Source organism: Mustela nigripes, chromosome 4 (genome assembly GCF_022355385.1).
Source record: "Mustela nigripes isolate SB6536 chromosome 4, MUSNIG.SB6536, whole genome shotgun sequence".
Classification (NCBI taxonomy): domain Eukaryota; kingdom Metazoa; phylum Chordata; class Mammalia; order Carnivora; family Mustelidae; genus Mustela; species Mustela nigripes.
The window spans coordinates 161,980,026-161,999,165 of record NC_081560.1 but is presented as its reverse complement, the minus strand read 5'-3'; the positions used below and the strand labels follow the sequence as shown (position 1 = coordinate 161,999,165).

At 48.3% G+C, this 19,140-nt stretch overlaps 1 protein-coding gene across 1 annotated transcript; it reads left to right on the top strand.

Moving 5' to 3' along the window:
• The first annotated feature begins 10,767 nt into the window (after window positions 1-10,767).
• Window positions 10,768-18,900, top strand: AVPI1 (arginine vasopressin induced 1). The gene is made up of 3 exons (XM_059398283.1): window positions 10,768-11,420; window positions 17,058-17,354; window positions 18,311-18,900. Exons 2-3 carry the CDS (start codon window positions 17,068-17,070, stop codon window positions 18,468-18,470), a joined length of 447 nt encoding a protein of 148 aa, XP_059254266.1. The 5' UTR covers window positions 10,768-11,420; window positions 17,058-17,067; the 3' UTR covers window positions 18,471-18,900.
• The last annotated feature ends 240 nt before the right edge of the window (window positions 18,901-19,140 follow it).

Sequence of the window (19,140 nt, the reverse complement as noted above, 5' to 3'; positions counted from 1 at the left end):
TAGCTAAGATCATGGCATTCAAGGATCAAGAGACGCCCCAAGAATCTTCTGTGGTGTGGAAATGTTTTGGCAGGCCTGCCTGCCGCCCCCTGGCAGCCTTCTCCCCATACCCGCAGCCCCGTCGGTGCGGTGGCTCTAGACAGAGAAGGAATATTTATACCAAAAAGCTCTGTTGCTATTTTCCCATCTCCTCTTCTGACCCGAACTGGGAATTTGGCCAAATGGTCATTCCTAAATGAAGCTAGTGCTGGAGTAACCAAAGCCAGAGCATGAGGCAAATTTAGGGGGAGTCGAAACCCTGAGTTGGCAGAGAAAGTTGATCTGCAGAGAAAAGGGCAGTGTGTTATTAGAGTTGTTTAGAGGAACAGGATGGATAGATAAATAACACATACATATAGTTAGCATAGGAAACTGGTTTGTGGAATTATGGGGGATGGTAAGTCCCCAAATGTGCAGTTGGCAAGGTGGAGACCCAGGATAGCCAGGGCGTAGTTTAGTCTAAAGGCTGCAGGCTCAAGACCCAGGAAGAGGCAGTGTTTTAGTTAAGAGTCCAAAGAAGGGCGTAGAAACAAACCAATGGCTCAGGGTGCCTGGGTGGCTCAGTTGGTTAAGCTTCTGACTCTTGATTTTGGCTCAGGCCATGATCTCAGGGTTGTGAGACTGAGCCCCACACCAGGCTCTGTGCTGAGCAAGGAGCTTGTCTGCTTAAGATTCTCTCTCCTCCCCACATTTCCACACACGTTGAGAGAAACACACGTTTCTCTCAAAAATTAAAAAAAAAAAAAACAAAAAACCCCACATTACAACAATGTCTCCACTCAAATAGTCAGGCAAAAGGAAGTCATTCTGGGGCACCTGGGTGGTTCAGTTGTTGAGCCTCTGCCTTCAGCTCAGGTCATGATCCCAGGGTCCTAGGATTGAGCCTCACATCAGGCTCTCTGCTCAGCAGGAAACCTGCTTCTCCTTCTCCCACTCCCCCTGCTTGTATTCCTTCTCTTGCTGTCTCTCTGTCAAATAAATAAAAATCTTTGAAAAGAAAAAAAAAGGAGGTCCTTCTTACTCATGGGAGGGTCAGCCTTTTTTTCATTCCGTTCGGGCCTTCAACTGATGGCACAAGGTCCAGCTCCATGAGGACGGGCAATCTGCTTTTCTTGGTCTGCCAATTCCGATGTTCCTCTAATCCAAAACCACCTTCACAGACACGCCCAGAATAATATTTGAACAAATCTCTGGGCACTCTGTGGCCCAGTCAAATTGACACAAATTGACACATAAAATTAACCATCACAGGCAGCTATGCAGGGACAAAAGATGGCGAGAGAGGACTTGCTTCACATTGTCCCACTAGACTTCATTCTGTGAACTCACTGCGGCTTTCCAGTAACAACACCCCCCATGCTTCTTCACCTGAGACAACTTAAACTGATTTCTGTTTCTTATAATGGCCCTGGCATGAAGGAAGTAGGACTCAGATCCTAACTGCTAGGGTCTCACTCCTAGTTCCACTTTGTGGTGGTTTAAAAACAAAATGGCTACAAACTTTGATTCTTCATCCATCAAGAGGTTGCGTCTATGCCTCCTTTCCCTGAATCTGGGTGAGCTTGTGACTCAGTTATAACAAGCAGGATGGTAGGAACCACACTGTATGACTTCTAAGTTCTGTCCAAAAGACAAGGCCACAGCCCTGAGCCACCATGAAAGAAGCCTCTGTTCCCGGTCATACTGAGAAACCACCAAAGCCCTCCAGTCAGCAGTCTGGGCCTTCCAGTTCTCCCAGCCTAGGCCCCAGACATACGAAATGAGCTTTCAAATGATTCCAACCCCCAGCTGTCAAGGCAACATTCAGGACTTCCAGCTGGAGTCCTGACATCACAGGGCAGAGACAAGCCATTCCCACTGTCCACTATCTCAGTTCCTGTGTATCATTCATGCTTTCTATTTTCTGTTGTTTCCTGATGTTTTGACATCTTGGGCCCTTGCAGATCCAGGGAGGTTCTGCAAGGTTCCAAGATTTAGCCCCTCCCAGATTTAGCTAATTCCTAAAGATAGCAAATAATGTGACTGTGAGTGTGCCTTTGCCATGCAAACCAACCAATCCTGAGCCCACACTCCAAAACCACCTCCTCTGTTTGGGCTCTTGTACTCCAGGAGGCAATTAATATTCCTCTTCCCTAATCATCCCAGGGAAAGGTGTCGGGCAACTGGAGACCGTCCCTATGCCCTAGAGCCGGCGGGAATTATTCAAATTAGCCAATCCTAAACCCACCTAGCTGCTTACTTTGTTTCATCCATTTCTTCCCCAAAAAACTACAATAAAAGCTCATTTCCATGCTTTTCTCTTGCTCCTTATACCTCCTGACCAATCCTGAGGCTTCCCCATGTGGCTCTGTGTGATGTGGCATGTCCCTTCCTCTGGGGACCTGTGAGTAAGAAGCTATCTTTTCAATGGCAGCTGTTGCCTAATCTGTTGGCCTCACTATTCCTAAATAAAACCAAAACCCTGAGGACATTTTTAAAACATCCTGACCTGTGACCCCTGCGTGGCTCGATCAGTTAAGCCTTTGACGCTTGCTTTCAGCTCAGGTCATGATCTCAGGGTCGTGAGACCCGAGGTCCCACCATCCTGCTCTGTGCTCCATTTGGAGTCTACCTTAGAGTCCCTCTCCTTCTTCTCCTTCACCCTCAAAATAAATCAAACCCCACATCAGGCTCTCTGCTCAGTGGGGAGCCTGCTTCCCCCTCTCCCTCTGCCTGTCTCTCTGTCTACTTGGGATCTCTCTCTCTCTCTCTCTCTCTCTGTCAAATAGATAAATAAAATCTAAAAACTTAAAAAAAAGATTTTATTTCTTTATTTGACAGAGAGAGACACAGCAAGAGAGGGAACACAAGCAGGGGGAGTGGGAAAGGGAGAAGCAGGCTTCCTGCCAAGCAGGGAGCTGGATTTGGGGCCCGATCCCAGGACCCTGGGATCATGACCCGAGCTGAAGGCAGACGCCCAACGACTGAGCCACCCAGGTGCCCCAATAGCTAAAACCTCTTAAAAAATAAATAAAACATCCTGACCCACAGAATCCATAAGCATTAAAAAATGGTATTTTTATGACACTAAGTTTTGGGATGATTTGTTAGGCAACAGGTATAGCTGGAAGACATGTTGCTATCGTGCAGGTCTCTAACTTCAGCTTTGTCATTGGCATAAGGAGATTAACAGCTCAGCATCATTGGGCTGTTGGGATTCAATGAGATGCAAAGTGTCCAGAGATCATAGTGTTAGCTTTATCATCAGTACTGTTTTCTGAAAGAGCTTTGACACCCAGCTCACTGGATTCAGGGTGTCAGTGGATTGCAACACAAAAGCCTGCTCTCACGTGAGTTTTGTTGACTTGACGTTCTTCACCCTCATCACACTACCGGTCTCACTATCCTCCACTGATTCAGCCTGAGTCCCGATCTCGAGACAGAAACCACACAGTAATTTGCATAGGGGAACCTCAGCATAAGGAATTATCATTTACTCTAACGGAGAGCTGAGACATTAAAGAGCACTCTGAAGAAACCTGGAAAAGAAGATATAAGCAACAATTGGGGTGCCGGGTGGCTCAGTGGATTAAGCCGCTGCCTTCGGCTCAGGTCATGATCTCAGGTCCTAGGATCGGGCCCTGCATCGGGCTCTCTGCTCAGCGGGGAGCCTGCTCCCCCTTCTCTCTCTGCCTAACTCTCTGCCTACTTGTGATCTCTCTCTGTCAAATAAATGAATAAAATCTTTAAAAAAAAAAAAAAGAAGAAGAAGAAGAAGAAGATATAAGCAACAGCTACAACTCCTAGGGCTGAGATAGGCCCTTAAGAAGAGCTCTCCTCCTCTCCCCGCTCCCAGGGCAAAGATTCAGATCTCCTTAAAGAGGACATAGCTGTGGCTCAGTAGATGGCAAAGAAGTCACTGAGGTGCTGCCCTTGTAGAACTTGCCATCTGGGATGCGACTGCAGGGACATCAAAAGTTACTGCAAAATGGGGCATGTGGATGGCTCAGTCAGTTAAGTGTCTGACTCTTGGTTTTGGCTCAGGTCATGATCTCATAGATCATGGGATCCAGCCCTGTGTGGGGCTCCGAGCTCAGCGGGGCCCTCCTACTCAGGTTCACTCCCTTTCAAATAAATAAATAATTTTTTAAAATCTTAAAAAAAAAAAAGGGTAACTGCAAAGCCACCAAAGAAGATGAGGGAAGCTCCTAGCCCCTGTGTGTCGCTGGCTGCTGGGCACTGTAGGACCCAGGCGCTGAACAAGCCGCCCACACTGCCAGAGTCCACATCACAGGAGTCCACACCATGCGACCAGGCGCCTGAGAAGACGCATGATCTTCAGGAGCAGGCCATGGAGAAGCCTGGCAAGCTGCCGGAGCTTAGTGAGAGGACACTCCAGAACCAAAGAAAGAAACCCTTCCTCCCACTGCGTCTTGCCGGCTCCCTCTATTGACAAAGCTAAGCATTGTGCCCCGTGGAAAAGGAGAAATATTTACAGGACTCAGCTCTCACAGAGATAACCGGTGCCTTCTACCCTTTGGAGACTCAGCTTTCATATGCAACCTTCTATATACAATTGGACCTCCATGCAACAATGAAACAACTCTGTATTTCCACCTAATGAGATACAGCTGTCCTTCTTGGAGGTGACGTTCTCACCCCCTCTCTCCACAATAAGGAGATACACAGCCCCAACGGTCTGCATTAAATACTGCTCAGAAAGAAAAACGAAAAAACAAAAAAACAGAAACACTTCTCAAATTTTGCCAGAGTCCCTCAGAATACACTGTTAACTAAAGACTAACATGGTAACGTTAACTTCCAACAACTGACATAGAGACTTACATATGGGGCGCCTGGGATGGCTCAGTGGGTTAAAGCCTCTGCCTTCGGCTTGGGTCATCATCCCAGGATCCTGGGATCAAGCCCCATGTCGGGCTCTCTGCTCATTGGGGAGCCTGCTTCCCCCCACCCCTGCCTGCCTCTCTGCCTACTTGTGATCTCTGTCTGTCAAGTAAATAAAATCTTTTAAAAAAAGAAAGAAAGAAAGAAAAGAAAAGAAACTTACATATGAAATGAAAACGTGAAGAGAGAGAAAAAGAAAAAGGTTAATATGTACAGAAACACCCTGTATAAATAACAAACAGAGGGAAAATATGCAAAGCTACTACAAGGTTTGTTTTTATAATTTGCCACAGGGCTGTTTCAGTAGCCATTAATGGTTTTCTAGTAGTTTCGTTCCTTATACACTTATCAGTTGATATTCTACTATAAGGAAGGCCTTTTGCATCTCTTCTGTTTACCTGTTTATTCACTTATTCATATTGCTGTGGACTTGGGTATTCTTTCACTCATTGGGTTGCAATCTGTTGCTGTCATGCTTCTTTTTGGTGCTCTGCGTTTGCTAATGGGAGCCCTTATAAATGGACTCCTCGTCCTTTTGATGTGTTTCCATCACTCTCTGAGTTCTTCCTTACTTTTCAGGACACGATGTTTTAGAATCATCCTGAACTTTCTCAATCCCAGTGGGTGAATCGATCATTTCTCCAAGGAGTCATGGTTCCTTTTGTGGAGAATGGTATTGAAAACTCAGAATGTGGGTTGTAAATGTGCTTATTCCAACTGGGGCATCATCACTTCTAGGCCCTCTCAGCAGACACAGCTGGAGAATGTGTGTGTTTAAATGTGTTTGTGTGGATACATGCATGTATATACGTACACATATACATTTAAACATATGCATACATTTACAACTTAATTATTTCTATATCTACTTATCTGTACATTAAAAACCATGCATTCTGGGGCGCCTGGGTGGCTCAGATGGTTAAGCATCTGCCTTTGGTTCAGGTCATGGTCCCAGTGTCCTGGGATGGAGCCCTGCATCAGGCTTCTGGCTCAGTAGGGACCCTGTTTCTCCCTCACCCTATCCATACTCTATTGTTCCCCCTGCTTGCTCTCTCTTGCTCTCTCTGTCAAATAAATGAATAAAAATTCTTTTTTTTTTTTTTTAAAGATTTTTTATTTATTTATTTGACAGAGAGAAATCACAAGTAGATGGAGAGGCAGGCAGAGAGAGAGAGAGAGAAGCAGGCTCCCCGCTGAGCAGAGAGCCCGATGCGGGACTCGATCCCAGGACCCTGAGATCATGACCTGAGCCGAAGGCAGCGGCTTAACCCACTGAGCCACCCAGGCGCCCAATGAATAAAAATTCTTAAAAAAAAAAAAAAAAAGAGCTAAGTACTTGTTTAAAAAAAAAAAAGGACATGAGTTCATACTTGCTATGGATTGAATTATGTCTCCCCAAATTCACATGCTGAAGCCCTACCCTCCAACATAACTGTCTTTGGAGTAAGGAAGTCATTAAGGTTAAGTGAGAGGTCTGTAAGAGTGCAGCCCCAATCTGATAGGATTAGTGCATTTATATAAGAAGAGACACCAGAATCCTCCCTCTCTTCCTTCACCATATGAGGACACGGTGAGGAGGCGGCCATGTGCAACCAGGGAAGAGGGCTCTCACCAGAAACCAGATGGGCCGGCACCTTGATCTTGGTCTTCCTGCCAGCCCAGCTGCGAGGAGCACACATTTCTGTCGTTAAGCCACCCAACCTGTGCTATTTTGTTATGGCAACCCAAGCAGATTAATACAAAATTGACCTTTAATTCTAATGTACATGAGTCAGATTAGGTGTGGAGGTTTTGTTTTGCCTTCGAGGTTTTGTTTTGTTTCCGTGGTCGTGTTTCTATACTGTACTGTCTGCCTGTAGGGCTTTGCTATTCTCAGTTGCTAAGTTCAGAGAAGAAGGCTGTAGTAAGTTGTCTTGTATAATGTCCCAAGCACAGGGGAGCTTCTTAAAAAGTTTACAATTACCAAAAGCATTTATCAAGAAAAAGAGAGGGTACTCAAGAGATACACTACTGTTTGTCAGTGGAGGGTGGACGTTCTCTCTGGTCTCCCCAGAACAGGACAGAGAGCAAGAACAAACCCATTGGAAGGGAACCATTCGCAAGAGCTGCATGAATGATCCCTGCAGGACAGAGAGGGAAGGAGTCAAATGCTGGTTTATCGTCTGTAGCAAGGTCTGTATTGAGCCCTATGCCCACTGCACCTCACTTCATCCTCACAGAGGTGGGGATGGTCAGTTCCACTTTATAGAAGAGAAACTCGGAAAGCCAAGAAGTTAGGTTATTTGCCTAAGGTTGAACAGCTGGAACCCGTTTCCTAGACTCTACTCCCCTAGAAACTAGAACTCTGCTGAGCCGTAATGCCAGCCGAGGCAACAGGAACATGTGCCCTCCTATACACACCTATCAAAATCGTCTCTGAATTGAATGGAAAAAAGTTGATGAAAGCCCCACAATCAAAAAACAGGACCATACATAAACCCTTGTGTCGCCCAATTGATTCACACACTATTTTCAATTCTCTTAAAGCATAAGGACGACCCATGTGGGAACCACGAGCTGATTAGAAATTACTATTCCCATTGCAAAATGATACCAGGTCATAACACAAACAACAGTCTGCTTTTAAGTGTTGACATTTTGTTCACTGTGGATGTTTTACATTAATTTTGGTTTTTAAAAATATTACATTAAAATATTTATCTTGATTACTGGTTGGCTGGTTCGTTGATTGGTTGGTTGGTTGGTTTTGGTGTCCCCTTAAGTACTGCACCCAGGAATATTCCTCACTCCCCTCACCATAATCTGATCGCTGGTAAAACCAGGTCTTGGCCTGAATTACACCAGGGCTCCCTTCCTCACAGCTCACCTTCTCTTCCAAACAGGGCCATCCCTGTTGTTCTCATCAGACATACAGATGCATAAAGCTGTAACAATAGAAATGTTTCCATTGTGTGATAAGTGCATGGTCACATGCCTGCAAAAATGTTGGGAGACACCAGATGTTCTCCACCCAGCCTTAGTCACATCTGACCCAGAAGCCACAAGTTCCCAATTCCCACCCTGGTATGCTCGTCTGAGCTGCCGGCATCAGACATCCTAGGCTCTCCAAGCACTGAGATGCCGCCAAGAGTTTGGCCTTCCTATTTCTGAGACCAGGGAACAGGGAGTCCCTGTTTAGGACTCCACACACTCCTCTTTTTAGCCAAGCAGTTGGCTGAAAAGGCTTTGAAGCAGTGAGCACCTTCTTTTGGAGACGAACATTGCTGACTTCTTTTTGCTATTTCCCTAGGTCTTCAGGAAAAGCAAAGAGAAACTGTTGTTAAAGCCCTTTTAACTACAGCAAAGCACTTGCTGATGTTGTTTTTGTGCAGGACAGAAAGAGGAACTGGAGACCATGGGATGAGGAAGAACAGCTCCCAAATATTCCTTCCATCTTGCAGAAAGGGACCCAAAAATCCTTATTTGCTGCATTTTACTCCTTTCCCCTTGGAACTTTTATAGAGGAGAGATCACACTTAAATGACCGTGAAGGTCAGCTCTGGAGTGAAAATGAAGTCAGGGAGACCTAGCTGCCTATTCCCAGACACCTTCCTGACCATATTTGAACCAGTGAACAAACAACTCACCTTCCAAAGAACTAAATAAGTGTTTATCAAGAACCTGTTGGGAGCACCTGGGCAGTTCAGTCGTTAAGCATCTGACTATTGATTTCCGCTCAGGTCATGATTTCAGGGTCATGGGATGGAGCCCAGCATTGGGCTCTGTGCTCAGCGGACAGTCTGTTTGAGATTCTCTCTCTCCCCCTCTACTTCTGTCCACTATGCCCCCCAAATAAATAAATAAACCTTAAAAAAACAAAACAAAACAAACAAAAACAAAAACACTGGATGGGACGCCTGGGTGGCTCAGTTGGTTGGACGACTGCCTTCGGCTCAGGTCATGATCCCGGAGTCCCGGGATCGAGTCCCGCATCAGGCTCCCAGCTCCACGGGGAGTCTGCTTCTCCCTCTGACCTTCTCCTCGCTCATGCTCTCTCTCACTGTCTCTCTCTCAAATAAATAAATAAAATCTTAAACAAACAAACAAACAAACAAAAAAACACTGGATACTCCATCCACTCCCAAACCCTCTTATACAAGTTCCAAGCTGTGGGCAAAGTGACCTTCTAAAAACATTAGTTTTTCATGAGGATGAAATGAGCTACCATTTGTAATTGGCATTACTGGCACATGGTAAATGCCATGAAATATCTGTTAAACAGTATATATAATGCCATTCCCCTCAGAGAGTCAAATGGAAACTTTTTCACTGTCCGCCTCTGCCTTCTGCTTTCTCACCACTCTGCCCCTTCCTAGCCTCGCTCCAAGTCTCATATCAAGACCTGAGTCGAGCTATCTCCTAAACTTTGCACGTGCCATTCTCTCTTCCTTAAACACCTTCCCAGACCCACTTCTCTTCATTTGACCAACTTCAATTTCTCCTTCCTATCTTAGCTTAAATGTTACTTCTTCTACCTCCCAGGACCTCCTACAGGGAGTTGAGTTTCCTCCGTTTGACCCTTTTATTTTGTTTTATTTTTTTCTCTTAGAAGATTTTTTTCAAATCTATTTGACAGAGACGAAGTGAGAGAGGGAACACAAACAAGCAGGGCAGTGGAAGAGAAGCAGGCTTCCCGCTGAGCAGGGAGCCCCATGCGGGCCTCCATCCCAGGATTTTGGGATCATGACCTGAGCAGAAGGCAGATGCTTAGTGACTGAGCCACCCAAGCATTCCAGACCCTTTTATAGTTATAATGTTTATCACAATTGTAATCAGCACTAAATGTTTTAAGCTTTTTAAAGTCTGCCTTCCTTACTAGGCTGTAAATTCCCCCAGGTCTCACGCTTATAGGCGTCTCCTATTCATTACCTCTTTTTTTTTTTTTAATTTTTAAATTTTTTGTAAACATATATTTTTATCCCCAGGGGTACAGGTCTGTGAATCGCCAAGTTTACACACTTAACAGTACTCACCATAGCACATACCCTCCCCAATGTCCATACCCATCCCCCACCCCGCCTCCTGTCCCCCCTCCCCCCCAGCAACCCTCAGTTTGTTTTGTGAGATTAAGAGTCACTTATGGGGGCGCCTGGGTGGCTCAGTGGATTAAGCCGCTGCCTTCGGCTCAGGTCATGATCTCAGGATCCTGGGATCGAGTCCCGCATCGGGCTCTCTGCTCAGCAGGGAGCCTGCTTCCCTCTCTCTCTCTCTCTGGCTGCCTCTCTGTCTACTTGTGATTTCTCTCTGTCAAATAAATAAATTTAAAAAAAAAAAAAAAAAGAGTCACTTATGGTTTGTCTCCTTCCCATATTCACTACCTCTTAAGAAACTTGGACAGTGTGGGCCCTAATGGACCATTGTCCAATGAATTATAAAACCTTCCTAATACTGCTTATTTAGATAACTGGCTCAAGGCTGCACAGCTGATTTAAGATTTGAACCCATGGCATTCTAGCTTTGAAGCCCCAAAATCTCGCCATCCCTTCCTTTCCCCCAAAGCTGGAGCCAAAAGATAAGTGGTCCGTCTGGGTGGTGAATTTAAGGAACTGCGGATCTATTTGCAGAGGGCCACAAGCTGCAGGGAGCACGCCGCGGTGCGCGCTGGCCTACGGCCCAAGAGAAGGGGCACGCGTCACGTGTACCCTGCAGGGCCTGCTGCTGCCGCCGCACCCCGAGGCTGGAATGCGGCCCCGCCCCGCTCCCGCGCCAGCAAAACCGCGCTCTCCCAGGGCACTGACGTCAATGAAGCGGGCGCCTTCGGGCGCCGCGCTAGGGCGGCGGAGGGCGGAGGGCGGAGGGAAGGGGCCCCGGCGGACACGCCCCTCGCCGCTGCTCCGCGGCTGATTGGGCCCGCGGAATCTTCGCACTCAGGTTTCGAGGCCGGCGAAGGGAAGGGGGCGGAGCCTTGACACGCCCCTCTCCCCTCTGTTGCTGATGATTGGCCCACAGAGTCTCCACGTTCGATTTTGGAAGGCTCCGACCGAAGCTCTCACCAAGGCTCGGCCGTGGATTGGCTCTTCCCCGGCTGGGGAACGCTTTCTCCCGGGAGTCGGGGCTGTGACCTAGGTGGCCCGCCTTGGGCGGCCAGGCCAGGTACGTAGATTGGAGGCCTGGCTCGCGCTGCGGTGGGAGCGGGCGGCGGGCCATCAGAACCCGGGTGGCAGCGGCTTCCCGAACCCGCAGGTCCACTTAGGGCCCGGCGTTGTGCGAAGCGGCCACGTCTGAGCCCTGGGGGCTGACCTGTGCTGGGGATGTCGCCCTGCGACCTGGGCCAGGATATCCCCTCCCAAGCTCTCGTCCTGTGCGTGAACGCCGCCAGGTCCCTGTGAGCACCTTCGCAGCAGGAAGCGTAGAGCTACGCCCGCCCTTTCGAAAGGCCGTGAAGGGGTTGGAGTGCGCACATCTTAGCCTGCCCCATCCCGATTTGAGGTCTGTCGGCGCTGCCCTTCAGCGTGGTGAGTAATCGCTCTTACTCCTCACGGGGCCGTGGAGCGCTGAGGGCGCCGAGGCTGGCTTGGGAGACCTGACTTTCAATCCCTGCGCCTTCCGAAACCCGCAGAAGCAGATAGGAGGCTCGGAGAGGTTTCAGAGCCTCCTGGGTCGTGCCTTCCCCCGACGACCTCATCAGCCATCTGGCAGAACAAAAATAACAGTGGTGGAGGGGCTGGGCGCTGGGGTCATACTACCTGGGTATATCCAGCCTCACCACCTACCTCCTGTTTGACTTTGGGCAAGTTACTTAACCTTTCTGAGCTCAGCTTTCTCATCTGTAAAATGGGTATAACCTATAACCATAGCGCCGCCTCATGGGGTGAGGATTAAAAAGATCACCTATTTGAAAGCGATGTTCTGTGCTTGACAGGGAGCAAGCTGCCTCAGTGGCAGCTGTGATTTAAAAGTGCACAGATGAATCCATCTCCCTTACCCTCATTTCCCAAGAGTGAAGGTCTGTTTTGAGGGAGTTTCATGAAAATGACAATGATTCTATGGGGCCTAGTTGTTAAACAGTCTTTCCCTTACATCACTCATTCATGATGCAGTGTACTGGGATGGATGCTTTCACATACTTTTATCTCCCTTATTCCCTTACAGGTTATTTATTCTCACTATTCTGATGATGAGCAAAATGAGGCAGGGGGAAACAGGCTTGTCAATGTCACCCGGTTTTCAGAAGCACAGCCAGAACTCAGGGTTCTTGAACTCTTGAAAAGAGTTATTCCTTCATCTAGAGTTTATTTTCCAGTCGTATCTGAGTATGGGTCTAGGGGTAGGGCCTTGTTCCTTTCTCCGCTTCCACATCAGGTTTGGAGACCTATGTGTATGCAGTTGTCTCGGGCACTTCTGGAGGAGGCTAGGCCCTGAGGCCTGGGGGGCTCACATGGCCATGTGGACTGGGCCTCCCAGTGGAGGAGCCACAGATTTTGGCTGCTGTCCAGTGGCGGGGGAGCAGGCCAGGGCCACAGCGTTGATTTGGGCCTTGGGCCAGAGCCTCCAGTTCTTTATCCAAGAGGCCCTTTGCCTCCAATTACAGACTATTACCATCAGCAGGGTTATCTGAAGGAGGGGAGCTGAGTGGGAAAGCAGTTGCTGCCCAGCTCACGCAAGTGTGTTCTGCCTCTCGTGGTTACCTGAGCCTCCCTGAGACCACAATCGGAATAGCTATCTAAACTGAGCTTCACATACTACAAAGGATGCTCAATTGTGTACCCTATTTATGTATTACAAATTCATTGTCTGGTGAGTCACTTTTTAAATATACTTCTTCGTTAGAGTTCTCTCATTCATTTATTGCCTATGTCAAAACAAGTTGAACTTTGCCATTTTCCACATTTGGTATTTACTCTGTGGGTTCATTTTTAAGCTAGTTTATGTCAAACTGAAGTATTTTGCAGTGAGTTTTTACTCATTTGTTCACAGACCTGGGTTTATATTCTTTGCTGTCAGCTCTGGAATGAAAGATCCATTTATAATCTTTTAATATCCTTGCGGTGGCATTTTCCAGTTCAAAAAAAGTACCATTGTTCAAGTATACACTGATTTTCCTAGATTCAGGTCTTGTCCAAGAAAATAGGGGGGGAAAGAGCACATTGAATAAGAGAGGTTTCTTCTGGGGTGCCTGGCTGCCTCAGTCAGCGGAGCATGGCTTTCTTGATCTCGGTCTATAAATTCAAGTTCCGTATTAAGTGTAGAGATTACTTAAAAAATAAAACCTTAAAAAAAAAAACAAACAGTTTCTTCTGATAATACAAGTGTTCTGAACTCGTTTTCCGGAAGTTTGCATCTAATCTTATGGAAACTCCACTGATTTTCATTCTCAGTCTGACTGTTGGTTCAAGCCCAGGGTGGCAGGCAGAGCTAAGAGGGAGGATCCTTGAAATCTGGAGGTGCCAAGGCCCCCTGTCCCAGGTTGCATGGAGGGTATGTTTGAAGCTGGAGGCCTAGACTCCCCCAGAAATTTTGTTGGTGTGTTTGTAATTCACTGTAACTCGGACACAAACGGCTGGAGGTTGGGCCGTGTAGGGCCTTTTAGCCATACACACGTGGTGGCTAGGAATATCTGGGAAGTCAGTCTCCAAGCCATCCCTAAGACAGCACTGCTACTTAAGCTGGTTGCCATTCTCTCTGAGGAGAGGGTGAGATTGCCCGAATCTGAGAGAAACGATACTAACCTCTTCTCCCACCACCCAGACCAGCCTAGGAGTGTGTCCCAGGCCTGGCTGTAGCCAGCCTAGGTCCCTGGAGTGCTTTAGAGCGGTGAGTTCTCTGTCTTCTCCCAGACCTTAACCCCACATCCCACCAGCAAAACAGTGTCTTGTCTCCAGGGAAGATTGAGGAGGGCAGAAAAGAGGAACTACTGGTTGGGGAATTTCCTGGCACCTAATTAGCCAGGCCTGTCCACACATGTTGCGTCTAGGCCTTGGCAGCCAGGCAGACCCAGTCACCGCTTCCGTAGAGACCTAGCCTCATCATAGAATCCCTAACACCACACACGCCCTTGGAGACCAGAGGCATCAACCTGTTCTTACAGATGTAAGGGGGAAACTGAGGCCCACAGAGGCCCAGCCAGCGAGTGGCAGGACTAGGGCTCTGACTCAGAAGCCAGCACTGTGTGCCCTGGGCTGCGTTGCAGTTCCAGATTTGTTTTGTGGAAGTTGGGGATATTCCTCTTCAGACTGCCACAGGTTCAAGGCTAGAACAGCGGGCCACAGAGTCAACAGCTCTGATGCTAATGAAAAGATTAAAATAAATTGTACAGCCCCGCCCTTGCCTTATGTGTGGGCTGGCCATGGCTCTTCCTTTTCCACTGGCAGGTTTCCAACTTGGTGACTTTGGTGAGAATAGTGAAATATCCCTCACAGAGATGACCAGCCAGCAGCGTGTTTGTAGCTTGGTTGTGAAGGCAACAGGTTTTCAGACACGGCTGCAGCCCTTCACACCAGGTCCTGGCCTTGGCCGAGCCCCGGGCATTGAATCTGTGTCTCAGCTTCCTGTGCTCCTCTGAGCTGGGAGGAGGGTAACGGAGCCCGATTCCTGCAATTACGTTGAAGATGAACCATCATGCATATTGTCGTGTCGCCTGACGCAGAGTAGATGACCCAGAGTCAGCTTTTTTATCAGCCTGAAAGTGTTCCCTGGTGACTGTTGTTTTCTGGTCACAGTACATTTTTATCATCCAGCTCAGGAGAGTTCATTACCACACATACTAGGTTTTTAATTGGATTCTGTAATAGTGCCTATGGAGAGGTAGATTTTAAAATTCCCATTTCCAGATAAAAGCACAATTTTTATGGAGTTCATTCATCTGAAAGTTTTCTGCAGGTTTATTTTAGTTATTGAACTCTTTGAAGAGTGGGGTTCTTGGCACCTGGGTGGCTCTGTCGTTAAGCATCTACCTTTGGCTCAGGTCATGATCTCGGGGTCCTGGGGTTGGGCCCCACGTCAGGCCCCTTGCTCAGTGGAGAGCCTGCTTCTTCTCCCACTCCCCCTGCTGTGTTCCCTCTCTCACTGTGTCTCTGTCAGATAAATAAATAAATCTTAAAAAAAAAAAAAAAGAAATGAAATCCCTATTAAAAAAGAGTGGGGTTTGTTTTTCTTAAGATTTTGTTTATTTATTTGACAGACAGAGATCACAAGTAGGCAGAGAGGCAGGCAGAGAGGAGGAAGCAGGCTCCCTGCCGAGCAGAGAGCCCAATGCAGGGCTCGATCCCAGAACCCTGAGATCGTGACCTGAGCCAAAGACGGAGGCTTAACCCACTGAGCCACCCAGGCGCCCCAAGAGTGGGGTTCTTATGAGAGGTCTAGAAACTGGGACAGGGTGAATGTGGAAATTACTGCAATAAGGAGGGCTGCGATTGAGGTTAGGAGCAAGGGCCAGTTACATTTGAGGAGTCTGAACGTAATGGAGAGAGGTCTCAAACTCTCAGAACAAAGGCAGGGGAGAGTAAGGGCAGAGAAGCTGGGAATGCTTTATATGATTTCCTTTCTGTTTGTTACAGGGAGCATGGACATTTTGTATTGAAATGTATTAATTTTTATTCCCTTTTTAGGCTAGTTCCTGGGTGACAGGTGTCTCTGTAGCTCTCTGGAATGAGGTGAGGTCTGGTGTAACTACCTGACCTTTGCCGTTAGGCCTGGCGCTGAGGGGTGGAGGGAGCACAGGCAAGTCCTCTGCTGGCTCAGGCCTGAACAGCGGAAAAGGGACCCTATCATACCCTGACCCAAGTACAAAAGTCAAGGTCAAAACGGGCATGGGGGTGGGGGTTATGAATAAATCTGCATTTATTTGGCCCTTACCCTGTACCTGATACCACACTAGGCGCGCTCAGTCCATAGAGCAATCCTGAGAAGTGGTTGAGTCCCAGTTTACAGCTGAGCAAAGAGGCTCAGAGAGGTTGAGTAACTTGCCTAGAGTCACCGCTAGGAAGGTGGCAGAACTGGGATTTGAGTCCAGTTCTGTGTAATACCGAGGTCCTAGGTCTTCCTTGTCTCTAGTCTGCTTCCCAATCTCAATCTCATAGCGTTTTCAGGCTGCACTGGAGACAAGGGTAGGGTGAGTGAGCCCCCTTTTATTATTATTTATTATTCAAATAGAACTCTCTAGAACTGAGGATGATCATTTAATTGAATTTTTATTTCCTATGAGGGGGCACTGACATGAGGCTTCCTTTTATCGAATTTTCTTATAGATTTCAGCCTCTGCCCATGGTTGTATATTCTAACCCTGGAGCCGCCTCTTCGCCCCTGTGTTCCTTGCCATGGCCTTTTGGACTGCAGCTAGATCTATTTCATACTGTTTGCTAAACTATTTGAATTTGGGCTCTCTCCAGGGTCTTGAAAATAGGTGGGATGACTGTTCTCCATGTTATAAATGGGAAAGTAGAATTTTAGAACCTTGAGCACTGTTCTTACCACTATCTTCCCTCAGTCCTCACTGCGACTCTGTGAAGCAGAATTGGTGTGGGAATCAGCTGAGCCAGGCAGTGGTGGAGGTGGCTGGAAGTGGGATTCCAGTGTGGTCGGCCCAATCCCATAACCCTCCTCTTCTGTGCTACAGAACCTGGACCTTCGCAAAGAGGGCTGCCGTGCTCACGTGTCAAGGAGGTCCTATGACTACAACTCCTAGAGCCATGTCCCGTACCTCTACATGCTCAATACTGCGCGGTGGCTATTCCTAGCACCATCCTTAGGACCTACGTATCCTGGGGTCGGCCTGGGCTTACAGCCAGACAGACCTGGGTTCTGCTCCCAGCTCCGCACTTATGCAAGGCTTTGTGGCTGCAAAGGATCATTTTAGCTGAGTTGCATTTCTTCATCTGTACGGTGCGGATAAACCATTCTGACGTCACAGGCTGCTGGGACTCCTCAGTGAGCTAGTACGTGCATTGCACACATAAGCACTTTGTAATAGTTTAACTGTCATTAGTGATATTATTTCCCTAAGGTGCCCTAGAAGGTAGAGTGACTTTAAGTCAAGACTTTCTTGCACGTTAAGTTCCTGGAGAATAGAAACGCCAGAAGGCTTGCATTCACAAGGACCCCAGGTTTGGGAAGGGCCCCATAAGCTAATGTCTCTCCATGCTTTCCTTCCCCAGAGCACCCAGGATGGGCACCCCGGCCTCTGTGGTGAGCGAGCCGCCCCCATGGCAGGCCCCAGCTGAGGCCAGGGGCCGCAAGCAGGCATCAGCCAACATTTTCCAGGATGCTGAGCTACTGCAGATCCAGGGCCTATTTGAGCGCAGTGGGGACCAGCTGGCCGAGGAGCGGGCACAGATCATCTGGGAGTGTGCAGGAGACCACCGTGTGGCAGAGGCCTTGAGGAGGCTGCGTAGGAAGAGGCCTCCCCGGCCGAAACCCCTGGGCAACTCACTGCACCACTGCAGCCGGCTCAGGTGGGTTCCTGGAATTGGAGGGCGGAGGGAAGGTGAGCGCTAAGGCTGCCCTGTCCACCACTGCCCGGCGCTACTGACTTGGCCTCACTGTGAGTACCGGCCATGGCAGGGGCAAGGTCTATTCCGTGCCCATGATCTCTGTTACTATGGGAGTCATACTGGACCCCGTGAATTTCCACGGGAAGGCAAGCCTGGGTCGTGATTTGCAGAAATTCTGCAGGAATGTAGGGAGGGACTATCGTTTGGAAGGAAGATAATTTGTTTCCATGTGGTAGAACAGGTAACAATCACAAGTAAGCCTGGTTAAAATCTGGCCTGTGGAATTATAGACTATAGTGTAGGAGGGTTCCATAGAGGTACTAAGGTTTGAAAAGTGTTGAAGAACTTTAAATTTTCCCTAGTCATTGGCCTTTGCCTAGGTCACTGACAGCCTGAGAACAGTGAGCCCCAGGAGGTCAAGCTGAAACACGCGGCCTAACCAGTAATTGTGGGTTGTACTCTGGGCTCTAATTCTCCCGCTGCCTTCTCGGGGCCTCCAGTCAGAGCACTAGACCTGAACAGGTCTTCTGAATCAGCACATCCAGGGGAAGCTGATTGGGCCCTTCCTCAGGTCAACTCCAGCTGACTTGCAATCCCTGTTTTAAAACACTTTGCTAAGGAGGTTACTTGGTTCTTCTGGTCTCCTATCACGGCTGACCACTGATGGCTGTCACGAGTACAGCATGAGGAAGCTGGAGAAATGCCGAGTATCACACACCCTGACAAACCTAGTCCAGCTCTCTTTATGGAAAAGACATCTGAAAGCTTTGTCTGGTCTTTAGCTCTCAGAGGGCCAAAGCCCTGGGCTTATTTTACTCCAAACAGTGTGATTTAATAGATCCTCATGACCACAATCTCTTTAGTCCCCATTCTGCTCTTCCTATTGACATGGGCCTATCACACACTTGTTCTCGCAGAATCCCCGAGTCCTGTGCTCCACTGGCCGACCCACAGAGTGGTACCACAGAGACAGCTTCTGATGATCAGTATCTGAACTCCAGAAGGACAAGTGCCAGGATCCGCCGGAACTGGAAGAAGCCAGGGCCTACAAGCTACCTCCATCAGATCAGACACTGATCCAGGGAAGGGGCTGGCAATGGCAGTATCTTCCCCAGGAATCACAGGGACTTTTGCCAAAGGGCCCAGGAGGTGAAGAAGGAAGAGAGATTTGAGGCAGACACCCCCACAGGGATAAATGAAAGACCACAGCCCATTGAGAAGAGGACTGGAAATGTCCCCTGAGCTCTAGGTTATGTGGGACCCATTCCTCACCAGAATGAGAAACAGCGCCTCAGCTCTTCCCATCTTACAGTATACCTGGGCTGCATGATATTTCCCTGAGGGTCATGTGATGGGCACTCGGACTGAGCATCTCACCACTCCTGCTACTAACCCTCCTGCTCCTCCTGTAACCCATGGTCCAGCAGCCGGCCCACACCCCGCCCCTGTCCGGCTAGCACAAGGAAACCATGGTTTAAGTGGCAAAATAAAAACATTCATATCAACAGCAGTTTGTCTGTCACAAAAAGACGATCCCCAAATGGACACTCTGGAGCCATGGGATGAAAGGTGGTGCTTACTGCGGGGAAGAGGTGTTCCCAGGATGAGGAAACAGGACAGGCCTCCTTTTCCCTGTGAACTCCCCCAATCCCCTGTGCCAGAGCCTTCTCTTCCAGAAGCTGTCTGGTTGGGAGATGTCAACATTTCTCAGGCAGTCCTGATCCACAGGAGAGAGGTGGCTCCTGGA